This window comes from Panthera tigris, chromosome B4 (assembly GCF_018350195.1).
Source record: "Panthera tigris isolate Pti1 chromosome B4, P.tigris_Pti1_mat1.1, whole genome shotgun sequence".
Taxonomy (NCBI): Eukaryota; Metazoa; Chordata; class Mammalia; order Carnivora; family Felidae; genus Panthera; species Panthera tigris.
Window position 1 is genome coordinate 103,195,842 of NC_056666.1, and position 20,047 is coordinate 103,215,888.

At 36.6% G+C, this 20,047-nt stretch overlaps 1 protein-coding gene across 1 annotated transcript in view; it reads left to right on the plus strand.

The window, feature by feature from the left end:
• Window positions 1-20,047, plus strand: part of ACSS3 (acyl-CoA synthetase short chain family member 3) — a 155,520-nt gene that overhangs the window by 55,380 nt on the left and 80,093 nt on the right. The window contains exons 5-7 of the mRNA XM_007088761.2: window positions 1,097-1,237; window positions 10,851-10,931; window positions 11,013-11,108. Coding sequence (XP_007088823.2) covers window positions 1,097-1,237; window positions 10,851-10,931; window positions 11,013-11,108 — 318 coding nt within the window. The remainder of the gene's footprint in view (window positions 1-1,096; window positions 1,238-10,850; window positions 10,932-11,012; window positions 11,109-20,047) is intronic.

Sequence of the window (20,047 nt, forward strand, 5' to 3'; positions counted from 1 at the left end):
CGATTAATATATTCAGGACCCTGAAGAATGGAAGTGGCCTGGCTTTTGTAAATCCCTCAGAGTCTCTGGGCTTCACCCAGGGATCACCTGGATGAAATGAATGGTTACATACATTTTAGGTGGTGGATCTTACTAACTCTCACTGAGGAATGTGTAGCCTATATTAGTAAATTCCCCAAATGTAAACTTTCTGGTATGTCATCTGGAGTTAAGTTAACATTTCAGAAAATAATTAGACATGTACTGAGTCTTAATTCTATTTACATAACTGTGACCCTCCATTAGAATAATTTTCCCATAAGCCACTTCCCTACTCTTTATCTATGTGGCTTATTTCATTGGCACCATCTTAAATAAAGAGGTCTCATTCTTTTTAAGGTGTCTCTGACTAAGTCATGACTATTATCATAAGGTTGATAACACAGAGCTCAGTTCTAGGAACAAAAAAGAAAACAAACATGTCTGCCATATTAATCAATGACTTGTGGGAAAAATTGGGTAGCATTCTAGATATGTCACATACACTCATTAGTTTTCAAAATTAATTTTGTTCTTGAAAAAGCAAAAACAGATTTCTCCTCCACCCTTGAAAATGATTTAATGTTTCCTCATTTGGAAAGATGGCCTCAGTGTTAGTGCTAAGTTGCCCTTATATAAAGAAAAATTTTAATGGGTTAGTTGATACTGTATTATGAAGACTTTAGTTCCAAAGTAAAAGAAGAAAAGTTATAAAAATAGAAACTGGTTTATAAAGTTAATGGTGTATGTATGTTTATGGAAAACATGAACCTCTGTTCGTTAAGCTCTGACTGTTGATGAAAACATGACTGCATCACATTGAATTTCTTACATATTTCCTTAGATGTGAATAAAACATGTCCTTTTGTTGAAGCCAATGTCAAACTGTTGGACTTTTTAGGAATATTTATTTTAAGTCATGACCTTGAAATATATAGTCTTAAATCTGCTAGTTAGTGCTATATAGGCCTAGATTTCCAATCATATGCTCAGACTAATACAGATTTAGCCAGTCTGCATTGTTCTCCTGACTTAACCTCCTCTGTTCAGTGCATATTCCTGTATACTTTCTGTGCAGGAGACCGTTCCCTTGGCTCCAGGTCGTGACCTTGATTGGGATGAAGAGATGGCCAAAGCACAGTCACATGATTGTGTTCCTGTTCTTTCAGAACATCCGCTGTATATTCTTTACACGTCTGGAACAACAGGGCTGCCGAAGGTATTTGCTCTCTTAAAAATAAGTATCTATAGCGGCAGATTTCTTTTGCCCTGAGAATGTTTGATTACTGACTGAAAATGCAACTGTACCTGAAGGATTAGACTTGGGTACTTTGTACCTTAAAGCTATGTTATGTTCAAATCTAGAAAAATATTAATTATATTTAATGTCAAATGCTTTGCCCCTATTTCTTCCGAAATTTTCACATACATAAGCAAGCTGCTATTGATTTAGTAACCTATTAAAATGAATAGGTATTTGATCAAAAACATCAGTTGGTTTAATACAATTTTATAAAACTATATTTTAAATTAAATAGTTTTATTTTCTAAATTAAGGTGTAACTTTTATAGAGTATGGAATTGATTTTTGATCTAGGGGAATTCAATTCTTTGTTATAAATGCAAGATTGAGAATTGGCCTAGACAATTTGAACAACAGGCAATTTATCCAGAGTATTGAACTATGTGATTTGTAGCACTGAAGACACTCAAGGATTTTTAAATCTGCTTACCATGAAAGGTGTTTTCACAAAACAAAGTTAGAAGAATCGATATTTTTGCAGGTGTCAGATAAGAAATAAATATCACTTTTGTCTGTATCTCCAAATTATACTGTTTCTTCATACAACTTCATAAAGGCTTGCAATGTCATCTTCCTATTCATTTTTAATTTTTTTTTTAGTTTATTTATTTATTTTGAGGGAGAGAGAGAGAGAGTGGGAACAGGGAAGTGTCAGAGAAAGGGAGAGAGATAGAATCCCAGGCAGGCTTGCACTGTCAGCATGGTGTCTGACATGGGGCTCGAACCCAGGAACTGTGAGATCATGACCTGAGCTGAAATCCAGAGTTGAAGGCTTAACTGACTGAGCTACCCAGGTGCCCATATTAGGGAGTTCAGTAGTCACTGAATCCTAAAATTTTAGTGGGGGAAGGGGCTTTCACAATCACTCACATCCTGGAGGACAGTGGCCTCTTAATTAATAATTAGATTTCTGTAGCATCAGAGTTCTGAGAATGTAATTTGTTAATAATCATAAAATAGTGATTCCATTAGATTAGTTTTAAACAGAAAATTAAGATGTTCCACATCAAACTCACTTGCTTATAAAAAAGGAAATATTTGGTAGGGAGTATATTCTCTCTGAGGACAGAGACCATGTTTTATTACATTTTAGTCTACCATTGTGCTTTTTTTTTAAGTTCATCTTTATTTATTTTTGAGAGAGAGATAGAGTGAGCAGGGGAGGGGCAGAGAGAAAGGGAGACAGAATCCCAAGCAGGCTCCGCGTGCTCAGCCCAGAGCCCAGTTGTGGGGCTCGAACTCACGAACCGTGAGATCATGACTTGAGCTGAAATCAAGAATCAAGATGCTTAACCAACTGAGCCATTCAGGTGCCCCACTACCATTGTGCTTTGTATGTAGTTTGGTGCTTAATAAATTTTTGTTGCATGCATAAAAAAACAAATTTGTGTCATTGTGGAATCAATCCCTTATGATTTTTTTCACAACTCTGGTCATCTGAAAAATAAATATTCCTTCATATTGATGACTTGTTCAAGCAGTCCAAATGATCTTCTGGACCCTAACTTTAACCTTCCACCTTTTGCAATTCTGCATTATGCACCAGCTGCATAGAGTCTAACTGGATGTGTGGCTGTAAAATAAAATGGGATTCACCAAGTTATAATCTAATAGAAAAGTTCAACATGAAAGGGAATCCCTGACCCTGAAAACATAGTATAACCTAACCAAATAAAAAAGAACGCTTTAGCTCCTATTAGCCTGAAGGATTCTTATAAAAACAGTTGTGCCACTTCAAGATTTTAAGTTACCCTGAATTTCACTTGGTCTGGATGGGGATGTCTATGGCAGGAACGAAAGAGCTTGTTAGAGACTCAAACCTGACTCAGCCAGTGTGGTAGAGATGAAAGTAACGTGTAGAGCATCAAATCGGAAAAATGGCGGTTCCAAATAAAGAAGGATCCTAGCTTTTCCAGGTGTTGTTTGGGTCAGGAAGTTCTCTCCTGGAGATGCCCAAACTGAAGATCATTTGAAGTTCCAGTCATTCTCATTTACTTCCTTATGTACCATCCTAAAGATAATCTCCCTTCACTAAATTGGAGAAGGCTTTAATTGTGTGGAGGTCTCTATTTATGTCAAATTCAACTCCATTCAATATACGTGTATTGAGTGTTCATTCTGTGCTAAACGATATGAGTGAACCACAGTCCCTTCAGTCTAATGGATTGAAATATTCATGAACACAGGTAGGCGAGGTAGACTGTTATCCCTGCACTATTTCTCTCTTGGAAAAGATGAGATTGAATGGTATCTGAAGGATTCCATTCAACAAATTCAACAAATATTACTGAGCACCCAAGTATGTGTTTGGTTATCTTTTTAAAAGTTTAAAAGTTTATCTTCTATAGCCAGGACACAGGAACTAAACAAAGAGCTATTTAATATGTGGAAAGTGTTGTGAAGAAAAAATAAAGCAGGATAATCGGACCGAGTGGTGGGAAAAGTGGGAGAGCTGTTCTATTAAACAGTGGTCAAAGAAAGCTCTTATAAGGTGGTGTTTGAAGGATAAATAAAACGTCTTCATAGAGTGGCATCCTAGAGAGGAGGGCACTGTAGGCAGAGAGGGTAAGCATAAGCAAAGGCAGGAGTGTGCAAGAAAGTTTCCAGGATGGCTATTGCATGTGGTACTAATGAGGAGGACAAATGATTAGATACATAGGCAAGGGCCAGACTCTTAACAAATATTTAGCCAAGAAGTTTAGGCTATATTCTGTATGGAAGGGGCAGAGGGCACTAATGCTTTTTAGGCAGGAGAGGAAAAATATGAAGGAAGGTAAATCCTTGCAACATTCTGTTGGGAAAATAAGCAAGTACACACAATGGAGGCAAGGAGATTCGTTTCCAGACTGTTTTAATTTAGGACTTTACTTAAGATAGCACATTTAATAAAGAGAAATCAGATCTGGTTCAAAGATAGGCGTGAGGCAGAGGACAGGTCCAAGACTCAAAACTGAGAACCCAGGCAGATGGTTTTGAGTATTTGCCAAATAGAAAAACAGGATGTGGTTTGGGGCTGGGGGAAGCTGAGAGTTTTTGAACATACTGAGTATAATGCATCTTGGACTGAGTATGATGCATCCTCAGATGCATACTGAGTATGATGCAACATGGAGATGCCTAGCCAGAGGTTGGAGATGGAGGTCTGGGTCCGAGAATGCATCTGGGTTGGGAGATAGACCTTTGTGGTTCATCAGCTCTGGTGTTTAAAGCATGGTGGTGAGTAGGTTTTGCAAAGTGGGACATGCAGAATGGCAAGAAAAGTAGTCATCTCTCAAGGTCCCTCAGAAATACTTCCTTCATTCCTCTAGTGCATTTTAGAATTCCAGTTGCATTGAAATTATACATTGTCAACAAACCTTTATGTCACTTATTTTATTCTACCTTATGGATACCAGTTTTTATTTACTTATCTTCATAATGTTGCATATTCTCAGAAGTCAGAATATATTTCATGTATCTTTGAATCTACTATGTCACTAACCTAAAAACTGGGCCATGGTAAATTCTCAGAAAATTTGTTAAATGATCTTTGACTTCTTGAGTTAGTTCCCAGACTCCTCTTTATTCAGAAGATTCTCATTTCACTTTTGGTAGGTATAATCAGGCTTAATGGGATCTGAAATTTTAATATTTGTATTTCCAGAATAGAAGTACAGGAAAGATGAGCACACATACATTCATGAAGCATTTAAATAATTTTAATGTCATCATACAATTTGTTCTCTCAATCTTTGGTCTTCATGAGGAGAAATAATGTTCTGGGCCCGTAAAAATATTCTGCTTAAAAATACTTTTCATAAGCACATATAAGACACACATAAGGCAATCTGTTCTTTTGTTAGAAGTTGAAGATCTATTTAGGACATATTTGCATCTCTGCATCTGCCAGCCCTGGATTTGTCAGGTTGCTCTATGAGAGGTTAATCTGTAAATATTCTAGCAACCACAACTGAGCGACTTTGCATACATTTCTGCAATGTTGTGGGCTTCTGTCCTGTTTAGTCTGGGTGACTGTATTCAAGATACTTCAAAGTACTGCACAGTGGAAGAATTCTGCATCTGGATGCAGGAGCGTCCTTTTGGGAAGGGGAGATTTAGTGATGATAATACTTCTCTGCTTCCAGCTTGATATCATGAAGGGACAGTGATAATTACACACACACGCACACACACACACACACACAAAACAACGTCCAGTGCCAAAACAGAAAAGGCGAACAAGAGAATGGGGGGTGGGAAAGCCAGGGATTGAAAGGAAAGCATGTGAGGGCATGATGCTAAGTGAAAGAATCCAGACACAGAGAGAGAAATACCATATGAATTCACTTCTATGTGGAATCTAAAAAACAAAACAAACCAGAAACAGACCTATGAATAAAGAGGACAATCTGATAGTTGGCAGAGGAGAGGGGCTGGAGAGATGGGCAAAATAGGGGAAGGGGATAAAGAGGTGCAATCTTAACAGCTAAAAAATGAAGAAAAAAAAAGACACAGAGATACAATGTACAAACTATAAGGAATATAGTTAATATGTAACAACTTTGTATGGTGATAGAAAGTAGCTAGATTTATCATGGTGACCACTCCTAATGGATATAAATGTTGAATCACTATGTTGTACACCTGAAATAATAGAATATTGTATGTCAACCACACTTCAAGAAAAGAGGAAAGAAAGAAAAAGGGAGGGAGGGAGGAAGGAAGGAAGGAAGGAAGAAAGAAAAAGGAAGGAAGGAAGGAAGGACAGGAAAGAAAGAGAAAGACATGACAAGAAGGTGGAAGGCCTTTTGTCCTGATGTGCATTTACACAATTTATGTCACTTTTATTCCCACATGTTGGGTGACATTCATATTTCTTACCCTAGAACAAAAAATAGGAGAAATTCGAATAAAAAAGCAGTGAACTTTTTTTTCTTATCTGTGGTACAATTCTTGCAGTTAAGATGCTGAACTTGCTATACCTTTGCCCCTTATATCACAGTTGTTCAGATCGATAAAAAATTATATTGCTGCTAAAGTATTCTCCATAGAGGTTGCTTCAGAGTCATCCGAAAACCTGTAGCAACAGATTTCATGTTGGATGAACTAACCCAAAAGGAGCCGTTCCATTCCCACCAGTATGATTCACTCAGTTCTACAAGTTTCAGAGCTTTCTCCTGAAGAAAGAAGACGGTTATATTTTTCTTACATGTGCTTATTCACTCAACTGTTCATGTATTGAATCGGTCAAGAAATGTATTACGTGCCTACTCCATGGCAGTTACTGGGCTAGATGAAGAGCGTTCTCCTCATAGTGCTCATCGTTGGGGGGAGACGCATCACAGTGTCAGGTTGCCACCCGGAGGAGGTTTGCAGACCCTGGGGACAAGGAACAAGACAGGAGAGACCATTACTTAACACAGACTGTGGCACTGGGGACAGCTTCTAGAAGAGGTGACACTTTCATGATGTCTTTAAGTACTTGCGTGATGAAGTAGGAGCTAACCAGGTTCAGGAAAGAGGTGGGGATGGGGGTTCATTCTAGAAAGAGGGCTGTCATCTGTAAAGCCATTGGAAGAACACAACTACTGTTGGTCTATTGGATTTCTTTTAAGTAATCAGAACCACACCTCTTATTTCTCAGTGAACTGACCCCAGCTATCATCTGGTGATGGCTTTCTTTTATTTACGTAAAATACTCATTTATCCTTTCTTCTTGTTCTGTTTTGTACTCAACTTGTCAGGCCAAATCGAAACACACATGCACACACACACACACGTTTACATATGTATGTATGAATAAATACATATCTCATGTATGTAAATATGCATATCTCTTTTGTATAAACCTTGTTACACAGTAGGAGGACAGAGGGGCTGAACTTAGAAAGTATGAAGTTTTGTTGAGTACTCCAGACTTCTCTTACCTGATTTTTGAGATTTGCTTTTCAGATTTTTATAGATCAATTAAAAAAAATAGGATGTAGAATTCCAAGCTCCTAATCTTACCACACTCCTCGGTCTTCTCCTTTTGATAAAACCCATATTGTTTTGTATTTTTCTTAAGTTGTGGCAACCAACACTGCATACCACACTTGATACTGACATGTTTTCTGTTTTCTTACGTTTCACTTTAATGACCTCATTTATGACGTTTTGTGGCTTTCCTTGTTTTCATAGGCAGCTCATTAAGCTGGAAATCATAAAGAATACCTGTGATGACTCTGTGGTCCTATTCTTGGGCGACTTAATAACCAGAGTTTAATTTTACGTGTATGGATTGAAGTTTAAAATGCCATCACTTAAAAATTGTTGTTGTTGTTTTGTTTGTTTTAAAGAGCACTTTCATATTGCCCCCCTTTTGCATGTTTTAAAAAGTTTATTTACTTATTTTGAGAGAGTGCATGTGGGGCAGGGTGAGAGAGAGAGAGAGAGAGAGAGAGAGAGAGAGAGAGAGAGAGAATCCCAAGCAGGCTCCAGGCTGTCAGCGCAGAGCCCAACGCGGAACTCAATTTCACGAACTGTGAGATCATGACCTGAGACAAGATCAACAGTCAGATGCTTAACCAATGAGTCATTCAGACACCCCTCCTTTAGCGTTTTTGAGATAGAATTCACTTTCTTGTCTTTATTTGGGGTACAGGATGCTATTCCCACCCGGAAGTCTTTTAAGCTCTCCAGAAGACTTTAAGTGTTACGGCTAATACTCCAAAAACCAGAACAGTATATTGGTAGGTTCCAGGGATTTTCTGACAATATATTAATTCATCTAATGGTTTTACTTTCAGGTAGATAGAGTGTAAGTACATAAAAAGAGTAGTAACACAGACTCAAGAAAGTAAAATGCAGTATGCTTGTGTTTTAGGAGTAAGCATTGATACTGGGTAAGAATTTTTAATCTCATACTCAACATTTCAAATATATTCTTAAGTAGTTTTCAGTTCCTGATTAATTTTGAATATTAGAATATAATGATTTGATTTTTGAACATGATTTATGTGTTTTTAGAGGCTGAACAGAGTTTCTCTTTTGCATTTTAATCATTACCTGGAAAATGTGATTACAAACAAAACAAGAAATGCTTTAGCACCTTATTTTCAGTCACATATTTAATATTATAATAAAGGCATTCTCTTTTTAAACTGAATCTTTCAATTTTTTTTTACTTTCAAACTTTTTATGAAAGGTCTAATGGAGAATATGAAATTATGCTGCTTTTTTCTACATCATCTCAAATACTCAGAAAATTGAAAACATCACCCAATACTTTGGAGGCAAGGCCAAATCTCAGATTTTTTATCTAGATTAATGAATGGTAAAATGATACTTGACAGAAATTTTTATCCTTATTCTTAAAAAAATAAAAACAAGTGGATCAAAACTAATGAAAAACAGACGTCACAGCTTTTCTCTCTATTAGCTGCATTTAAATTGTTCTTAATGAGAATCTTTGATGGCAACCTTTAATTGTTTTGACATTTCTGCCTTTTGGGCAGTATTAGCACAAGGAAAAATAAAAAGCAGTAATTGCTAGAACTAAGGAAATAATTTTGCTAATAGGATACAAAATTCAATTGTAAATACTTTATGATTTTAAATGTGTGTGTTTTTTTTTTTTTTAATGCCTGGCCTCATTTTTAAGTCTCACTTTTGTGGCATCAATTGGATTTAAATATCCACTATTTTATGGGCAAAGCAACAATGGTAAATATTCTTTAAAGAAGGGTAAAGGGTAAGTCCATTTGTGAGGTAAATAGGAATTTGATAACGTATTCCTTTAAATTATCTTTTTCACTTTACAAATGAGTTACTACTTGTTTATATTTTTTCTAGCCTTTTCTTCCTTTTTCACTTCCAATTGATTCATTTTATCCTCTGCACCATAAATTTACCCAGTTATAATAATATTTAGAATTACTGATAACAACGAGCTCTAAATGCAAGGACAAGTAGATGGAGAGAAAATTCTAAAACATTTTAAATGAAATCATTACTGACATTAATTTTCACTGTCTACCATAGTATATATGGCTAACATCTATCAAAAGAAGCTTCACTTTTTCTTCTCTACACAATGAATAAAATTTTTCAGAAAAAAAAAGTGTTTGCAAGTTGATTCATGTCAAACTACTCGAGGAATTGAATCATAAGAAAAGATCTCAGTGGAACAAACCAATAAGCAAAGTTCATGGAAGATGGCACAGAATATACTGGGAAAAGAGCTTACCTGGGAAAATGCACATGTGAAACCCCCTTGCAGGAGGCTAAGGTTTCTAATACGCGATGGTGATCAAGAGAGCCAGCTGTTTGCTGACCACATTGTACAACTTAGAAAGTAGCTGTCAAATGCCTGCATGTGACATTTGCTGAGAGACCAGGTGTTTTTCTGGTAGATAAAATGTGTTCCTCAGCTTGATACCTATGTTTTATCGGTGCCTGCGGAGAGCAGCAATTTTAGTAACTAACGGAAAGTCGATTTGTTTTTCATTTCTCTGATTCACGTACGTATGTTAAAGCTTCAGAGTTATGCCAAAAAGTCCCAACCTTAGTACATTTCTTAATTCTGGCCATGTTTGCCTTTAGGTAAAATATTAGGTAAATTATTTTCTGTATACAGTAATAAATAATTGTTTTACTAAAGGATGTTTCAAAATACATGTGAGTGGAATACAGCTTTACTTTTTCACTAGCTCATTCTGAATATTCACATGGTTAAGCCTTTTCAAGCCAATGATGATTAATGTTTGTAATGAAGCAGTAAATAAAATTATTAAATTTACCATCAGTTTTTATTTGTGGTGACTCTTGTGCCAGTTTTCAAATATTAATCTTGTATTAAATTTGAATACGTTCAGTATCGTGTAGCTGCTAGAAACTGATTCAAGAAAGCTGTGGCACTGTGATGTAACAATCCCTACTTTTGCCCCAACTGTAATATAAGGCAAGTCTGTGAGCCTTAGATCCAACTCATGAGGTGAGGACTGATTTGTTGGAATTCTAGAATTCATCATTAAAGAATTGTTCAGCTCTAATACTGTGCTAGCACAATCCCTAGTGTAGCATTGTAACGAGGCTCCAGCTAGAACATGACTTTGCTTCTTCTAAGCATCCTATTAATATTCAATCATATAATGGAATAGCCATCCTTATGTTAGTCTGTTTGAAGAGCACAGCTACCTTTGATTTTTCTGTATACACCATTTGAGAATTTCCGTTTTCATTCTGGAAATATACCTGCAAATGTAATGTTAATTTATGCCACCACTGGAAAAAAAAATTTTATTGCATGTAATTCTGTGACGTCGTAAGTTTTCTTTAGAAAGTCAAGAATGGTCTGTGAGAATGGATTCTACAAGTGAACTGATGTGGATATTATTAATGGGGGAACCAAATAAATATTGAAGTAAATACAGTTGGATGAAAACCAAATACGTACTTTATGGAATATAAAAGACTTTAAACAGGAACTTTTTGAGATGGATAGTGTGAAGGCAGAGAATCTTTTAACACATTGTTTATTGATGTTAACCTCATGTTTTCTCTCTTTTAGGGTGTGGTTAGACCCACTGGGGGATATGCTGTGATGCTAAACTGGACAATGTCTTCTATATATGGACTTAAACCTGGAGAGGTAATCATGGTTTTAAATTCATGTTACAGGAATATTTCTCTGATGAACGTATATGTATTTTATTACCTTCTTATTTTTTAGGTGTGGTGGGCAGCCTCTGACTTAGGCTGGGTTGTTGGACATTCCTATATCTGTTATGGACCTCTTCTACATGGGAACACAACAGTTTTATATGAGGTAATAAGATGAAATTAATACCATCTAAACAATTTTTTTAACTGAAGGTTTTAAAGAAGTGGTTTGTAAGTGGGAACTGAAAAATTTGAATTTGGGGCATGACACTTTTTTATATCTTCTTCCAGTTAAAAATAGGATATCAAAAGAGAATGGAATATAGACAATAATAGCCAGCTGTTAAAATTGTGCTGAACAAAACCAGCAAAAATTATATTATGAAAAACATATACTCATCAGCTTGATGTCTATCCCTAACAGATTTCTAGAAAGTATTATACAAAGGCATTGCAATAAAATAAATGTTTTTTTAAAAATAAGGATTCTCTTTGAAGTAAACAAATTAAGCCTCAACACTGAATCCCTATTATGAATTATGGTGTTAGTAACATACATGTAACAGAGTTGAAGGTGCCATTGTAAGTATTTATATTTAGAAATATAAGCTGCCTTTAGAACTGAAGAACATACAATTCTTGTGCATTTACCATTGGCCTTTTATTACTTCTTGAGTTTATTTGAAACATGATTTTAATACTATGAAAGGGGCTTGGGTTTTTTTTTTTTTTTTTTTTTCTGGAATGATGTACTCAAGAGCAATGTAGATGCTTTATAAATATTTTTGTGTAAAGGAGTGAATGTAATAGCTACATTCTTAAACCTTTTATCTTAATTCTGGTTTCCTTCATACCAAGTGTAAATATCTTCAATTCTTTCTGATAACAAAACAAAGCTTTTTAGACCTTTGCCCACTTCTAGCTATCCCATCTTTATTTTCTTCTCCACTGAACTCCTTGAAAAAAAATACCCAGTTCACACTGTGTGAATTTCATATTCTTCTAGTTCCTCTTTATCCCACTGTGGTCCAATTTTTATCCACATGACTTCATAGAAGCTGCTGCAGCAGAGGTCAACAGTGACTTCTTAAGTGACCAAGTCAAAAGGTCTTCAATCTGATTTAATTTTCACTCTTTTAGTGCATCAACCATGCTATTTGCTGCAAGTAATTATTTCTCCTCTTGAGCTCCCTGCCCTTTTGCTATTTGTTCAGGCTGTTTCTTTTGCCTGGCATGACTTTTCCTGTGTCTTTCCTTCCCTTCCAATCTTGAAGACTCTGCTTAGACCTTATCATCTCTCCAAAGTTTCCATCTTATATTCTTTGGTTTTGTTTAGGGCCCTTTCCATGGTTCCATTGCCCCCTGAGCACATGTCTATCACTGAGCACTGAGCTGAGCACACTGGTTTGCTTTGTCTGTTTATATCCAGTAGAGTGTGAGATCTTCAAAAACCAGTCTCCCAGCACAGTGTGTAGCACACACTAAACACTCAATAAATGCTCATGGAACTAAATTGAGCTCCACTCCTTTGTTCTCCTCCTACCTCTCAAGACAGCTTGTCCTCCTTTTCCTCTCTTGGTTTCCCTTACTTTGGTCCTAAACACTGGAGGTTAGAAGGGTCTTATTCCTAACCTTCTTTTCTCATCATATATATATGTTTTGTAATCTCCATGCAGTTGGATTTGAGTAGTACAAATTAAACCAAGGCTTCTGTCTACTCCTGTCTATATCAGATCTTCCTGCTGAGCACCAACTTATTGTTAGACCATCTTTGGATGGTCCATACACATCTTATGCTCAAGATGACAACCTGAACTCACCATCTCCATTCTTCCCTGCAAAACACATTTCTTCCCATGTACTCTACAATGTTAATTTGACCTGCATTTACTCAGTTATCCAAACTAAGAATCAAGGAGTGATTCTAATTTCATTATCCTTACATATCACACCCTATTAGTCATTACATTTTGCTGAGTTTATATTTTAGTACCTATCAAGAGTATCCTCTTTTCCATGCCTCCTGCCGTATATTCAAAGCTGATATTCAGCTGCTATGCATATGTATGTTGTTGACTGGTGTGTGTTCTGTGTTTGACTTCTGATTTGACTCGTGCCTATGCTTTGCAGTTGTAGATTTCAGATTATCCTCAGATAATCCATCTAGAGCGCATTCTAACGGGTGCTCTTGCCTTTAAAGTTCCTTTCAGTCTACCTCTCCCCTAACTCCAGTTTCTGAGCTCTCCCTACTTATGTAATTATCTGTCTAAAATGCAAAAGCCAACATAGAACTTTGTTGCTTAAAATCCTTCAAAGGGTTAAGTTCTACTTCTGCAAAGACGAAGATGACATACTTTCCTCTATTCCTGTCTCTAAATAGGACTAAAAATCATAAGAATTATGTCTAGCGAAAACATTACAAGACTAAAAGTTGGAGAGAAGAAGGGAAACTTGCTTTTAAGGACCTTGGGACCCAAGGAACAACATGGTGATAAGACCCTGGGTTTTATTTTTCCCTCATATATCCTATATTCACTGCTGAAAAAGCTGGTAACCCAGAAACACCAATAACAACAACAACAACAACAAAACACACACACACACACACACACACACACACCCCTAAAAAATGTAAAGAAACATGATCTCTTAAGCCAAAGGAATAGGAAAAAGAAAGCCTAAGTAAAATGTAAAACTTTTAGATGGTTCTCCTCTAGGCAAACACCATAGAAAAATTCATGCTCTCTCTCCCCACCCCCAACAACAAAAGCTGAGCTTAGTCTTCCATATTTGTCAAGGTGTAAGGTAAGGAGGAAGTGTAACCCTCCATCTTCCCACAGGGGTATCAGAGAAGTTTGAACTAGGGAGCCAAGACTTTTATCCCTGCCAGGTGGTAATGAGGACCCCTCAAACTTGTAGTGACAGTGGAGACCATAGGAGTCTGGACTTATACCCCCTCCTGTCAGTAATGAGGTACCCCTCTTCCCATTAAGGTGGTATCAGGGAGCAGTTACTCTTACCTCACCCAGCCTGGGGGTTATCAGTGGAAGCCTACTGTTAGAAGTAAAACCCACCCAGAACAATGCGAAGCATCCTCCCACTTGGGTATCAGTGAAGGCCAAATGAGGAATCTGGATTTTTATCTCTACCTCTCCATTCCTTAATGGAGTGGAACCAAAGTAAAGCCATCTATAACAGAAGATGTAAATATGAGCCAGTCTTATAATATAATACACAAAATATCTAAGATTTGATGAAAAAAAAGTCACTCCTCATACCAGAAACTAGAACGAACTCAAGCTACTTGAGAAAAAACAATTTATAGAGACCAATTGAGATGTTAGAATTATCTGACAAAGGTTTTAAAGGAGCCATGATGAAAGTACTTCCACAGGGATTATGAGCATTCTTGAAACAAATGGCAAAATAGAAAGTCACACTAAATGTGTCGAAGTTATAAAGGACAACTGTATGGAAATCTTAGAACTGAAAATGACAATAACCTAAATAAAAACTCATTGTGTGTGTGTGTGTGTTGGGAGGGGGTGTGGTGGTGAAATAAGTGAAAGGGATTAAGAAGTACAATCTTGCAGCTATCAAATAAGTCACAGAGATGAAAAATACAGCATAAGGAATACAGTCAATAATATTATAATAATGCTGTATGGTGACAGTGACAGATGGTGACTACACTTCTCATGGTGAGGATCATGTAATGTATATAAACTTGTCAAATCACTTTGTTGTATGCCTGAAACTAATATAACATTGTATGTCAACTGTAACTCAATAATAAATTTAAAAAAACAAAACAAAACACCTCAGTGGATGGGCTCAATGCCAGAATGGAGGGAGGGGGAAGAAGAATCAGTAAACTGGAAGAAGGAACAATAGAAGTTACCCAATGAAAACAAGAGAAGGAAAAGAGACTGGAAAGAAAAATTAGCAGAGCTCCAGGGACATGTGGAATGATGACACAAGATCTAGCTTTTTTGATATTCGTGTCATGAAAGGAGAGGAGAAAGGGGGTCAGGCTGAAAAAATAATGAAAATTCACACCTTCTTAAATTTAGCCAAAACTATACATCTATAGATTCAAGAAACAGAGTAAACCTCCAGACCCCAGATTAGTCTACAGAAACACACACACACACACACACACACACACACACACACACACACACAAATCATAAATTTCTGAACACTAAAGACAAAAAGTAATCTTGAGACCAATGGGAAAGAAAGAATACCTTATCTATGAGGGAAAGCCATTTGAATGACAGGATTTTTCTTTGGAGGCCAGAGGAAAGTGACACATTTTTCAAGTTTGGAAAGTAAGGAATTGTCAATCCAGAATCCTATATCCATCAAAAGATACTTTGGAAATAAAGAAGAAAGAAAGATATTCTCAGGATGAAGAAAAACTTATAAGAATTTGTCACCACAGGCCTCCCTCAAAGGAATGGCCAATGGCCAGTACTTAATGGTAAAAGATTTAATACTCCTCCTATGTCTAGACCAAGGCTAGGATGCTCACTCTCACCCTCTATTTCAACATAGTTCTGGAAACAAAAACAAAAACATTTCAGAAAGGAAGAAATACAATTGTCTCTATTTGAGTCTGCACGATTATCTATGTAGAAAATTATAGAACATATAAAAACACATAATAAGTGAATTCAGTCAGGTCTTAGTATACAAGATAAACACAAATATCAACTGTATTTCTGTATACTAGCAATGAACGTTTGTGGTTATGAAAAGGCAACAGGAGGAATCCATATGGAGATGGAACTGTTCTACATCTCACTTATATCAATATCCTGATTGTGATATTAAACTACAGTTTTGCAAACTGTTAGCACTGGGTAAATCTGAGTAAAATGTACATGGCATATTTGCAGGTGAATCTACATTTAGCTCATATAAAAAGTTTAATTCAAAAATTAAAAAAAAAATTAAAAATCTTCAAAGAACTCCTGTCTGTTAAAAAACATAATTCAAGCTTATTTGCCTGATACAAATGATTGATAGTCATCTGCCCTTTGCTATGTTTAAATCTTATTTCTGACTCAGCTTCCCACTTAATAATCCTGTTTTACAGGCACTTACGTGAACAGAACTGCCAGTATTAGCTTGTTCCTGACAGTAAAATTCCACTTGTTCTGATCATGTAATAGAGTGGTCCTTTTTCTTAAGAGATCAAGTTAAATATCATCTCCTATCTGATATTTCCTTTGCTTTTCTCAGGCTGATTGAGGTGTTCTTTGTGCTTCTGTGGTATCTAGATACCTCTGACCTTGTAGATTCAGTGCTGTGATGCTGTAAACTTTAAGGGCAGGGGATGTTTGTCATTTCTGTACCCTCCCCATGCCTGACACAGTGCCTTCCAGGTGGTAGGTAAAATTTGTTGTGTAAATGAACCATTTCTAAGGGGATTAACTGACAATGCAAGTGTGCAAAATGCAGGGAAAAAACTCACTCCATTAATTAAACAAAGCTAAAATAAACTGGAAATGAGTTCTGATTTGTCACCAGTCCAGCAAGTGAAAAAATATTGATTAACCTCCCCCAAATTATCATCCTATTTGTGCCCCAATGTTAAGTGGATTACCAAATTAATATTATTTTTTGTCTGGTTAGTATTTTTTATTTAAGAAGCCAAAATATACCATTAAAAAGTTAAAAATACATTCTTTTTATGGTGAATAGAATACTTCTTGTACTTCTCATAGGATTATCTCTTCTAAAGAGAAATAAAATCATATACATCTCAGTATGTTCAAAGTTTTATTTTCATTTTAAATGAGTTATAGAATTTCAAAGCTATAACATAGTTATTGAATTGGTGAGTGTGACAATATGTTTCCATATTGATGAATTTTGAGTTAATAAAAATTGATGTTCTGCAGTACTGGTTCATTATGTGCCCAAGTCATCTATGGTTCATAAAACATACCTCTTACTGAATGCAAATGGTTCGTGATATTTAATGAATGAATAATGAATGAATTTTTTTCTCAGCAAAGATCACTTTTTTATATTCTGGAACTTAATACACATCTATAATTATATCGGCCGAAAAAACTTAAAAATGGATATAACTAAGTTGGATCATCAGTTTAATTTCTAGATATGTTAAGAGTCACCCACCTGAAATGATCTGTGTTTCGACATGAACACACACAGCGGATATTTAAATACAATTTTCTTTTCTGCCATAGTGTACATATAGCTGTGCATCTGTAGAGTGAAAACATATTGGAAATTCTAACTGTGGGTTTGCCTTTAACTTCCTGATAATTAAACCAAATGAAAAAAAAATATGTGTTTGTTTATTTTTGAGAGAGAGACAGTGCGAACCAGGAAGGGGCAGAGAGAAAGAGAGAGGGAGACACAGAATCCGAAACAGGCTCCAGGCTCTGAGCTGTCAGCACAGAGCCTGACATGGGACTTGAACTCATGAACCATGAGATCATTACCTGAGCCAAAGTCAGACGCCTAACTGACTGAGCCACCAATCGCCTCGATAATTACCAAATTTTTAACACATTACTATTTCTTTCGTTAAAACAAACAAACAGTCCCACAGAAATCCTTGATTCCCTTATCCCCTTGCATTTAGAACACTGTCTTCATCTTTGAAGACTTGCCTGCACCCAGTAGTTGGAAGTTACTCTGTAGTTCTCACGTTGGCATCTGTCACCATCATTCCATAATAACAGTTTTTGATAATTTCCCAAGTTCTCTCTGTTTTTCCTTTTTTTTCCAATATATGAAAACTATTGTCAAATTGGTTTCCATACACCACCCAGTGCTCATCCCAAAAGGTGCCCTCCTCAATACCCATCACCCACCCTCCCCTCCCTCCCAGCCCCCATCAGCCCTCAGTTTGTTCTCAGTTTTTGAGTCTCTTATGCTTTGGCTCTCTCTCCCACTCTAACCTCTTTTTTTTTTTTTCTTCCTTCCCCTCCCCCATGGGTTTCTGTTAAGTTTCTCAGGATCCATATAAGAGTGAAAACATATGGTCTGTCTTTCTCTGTATGGCTTATTTCGCTTAGCATCACACTCTCCAGTTCCATCCACGTTGCTACAAAAGGCCATATTTCATTCTTTCTCATTGCCACGTAGTACTCCATTGTGTATATAAACCACAATTTCTTTATCCATTCATCAGTCGATGGACATTTAGGCTCTTTCCATAATTTGGCTATTGTTGAGAGTGCTGCTATAAACATTGGGGTACAAGTGCCCCTATGCATCAGTACTCCTGTATCCCTTGGGTAAATTCCTAGCAGTGCTACTGCTGGGTCATAGGGTCGGTCTATTTTTAATTTTTTGAGGAACATCCACACTGTTTTCCAGAGTGGCTGCACCATTTTGCATTCCCACCAACGCTGCAAGAGGGTTCCCGTTTCTCTACATCCTCTCCAGCATCTATAGAGACTATAGATTTGTTCATTTTGGCCACTCTGACTGGCGTGAGGTGATATCTGAGTGTGGTTTTGATTTGTATTTCTCTGATGAGGAGCGACGTTGAGCATCTTTTCATGTGCCTGTTGGCCATCTGGATGTCTTCTTTAGAGAAGTGTCTATTCATGTTTTCTGCCCATTTCTTCACTGGGTTATTTGTTTTTCAGGTGTGGAGTTTGGTGAGCTCTTTATAGATTTTGGATACTAGCCCTTTGTCCGATATGTCATTTGCAAATATCTTTTCCCATTCCGTTGGTTGCCTTTTAGTTTTGTTGGTTGTTTCCTTTGCTCTGCAGAAGCTTTTTATCTTCATAAGGTCCCAGTAGTTCATTTTTGCTTTTAATTCCCTTGCCTTTGGGGATGTGTCAAGTAAGAAATTGCTACGGCTGAGGTCAGAGAGGTCTTTTTCTGCTTTCTCCTCTAGGGTTTTGATGGTTTCCTGTCTCACATTCAGGTCCTTTATCCATTTTGAGTTTATTTTTGTGAATGGTGTAATAAAGTGGTCTAGTTTCATTCTTCTGCATGTTTCTGTCCAGTTCTCCCAGCACCATTTGTTAAAGAGACTGTCTTTTTTCCATTGGATGTTCTTTCCTGCTTTGTCAAAGATGAGTTGGCCATACGTTTGTGGGTCTAGTTCTGGGGTTTCTATTCTATTCCATTGGTCTATGTGTCTGTTTTTGTGCCAATACCATGCTGTCTTGATGATTACAGCTTTGTAGCAGAGGCTAAAGTCTGGGATTGTGATGCCTCCTGCTTTGGTCTTCTTAAAATTACTTTGGCTATTCAGGGCCTTTTGTGGTTCCATATGAATTTAGGATTGGTTGCTCTAGTTTTGAGAAGAATGCTGGTGCAATTTTGATTGGGATTGCATTGAATGTGTAGATAGCTTTTGGTAGTATTGACATTTTGACAATATTTATTCTTCCAATCCATGAGCACGGAATGTTTTTCCATTTCTTTATATCTTCTTCAATTTCCTTCATAAGCTTTCTATAGTTTTCAGCATACAGATCTTTTACATCTTTGGTTAGATTTATCCCTAGGTATTTTATGCTTCTTGGTGCAATTGTGAATGGGATCAGTTTCTTTATTTGTCTTTCTGTTGCTTCATTATTAGCGTATAAGAATGCAACTGTTTTCTGTACATTGATTTTGTATCCTGCAGCTTTGCTAAATTCATGTATCATTTCTAGCAGACTTTTGTTGGAGTCTATCGGATTTTCCATGTATAATATCATGTCATCTGCAAGAAGTGAAAGCTTAACTTCATCTTTGCTAATTTTGATGCCTTGATTTCCTTTTGTTGTCTGATTGCTGATGCTAGAACTTCCAACACTATGTTAAACAACAGCAGTGAGAGTGGACATCCCTGTCGTGTTCCTGATCTCAGGGAAAAAGCTCTCAGTTTTTCCCCATTGAGGATGATGTTAGCTGTGGGCTTTTCATAAATGGCTTTTATGATCTTTAAGTATGTTCCTTCTATCCCGACTTTCTTGAGGGTTTTTATTAAGAAAGTTGCTGAATTTTGTCAAATGCCTTTTCTGCATCGATTGGCAGGATCATATGGTTCTTATCTTTTCTTTTATTAATGTGATGTATCACGTTGATTGATTTGCGAATGTTGAACCAGCC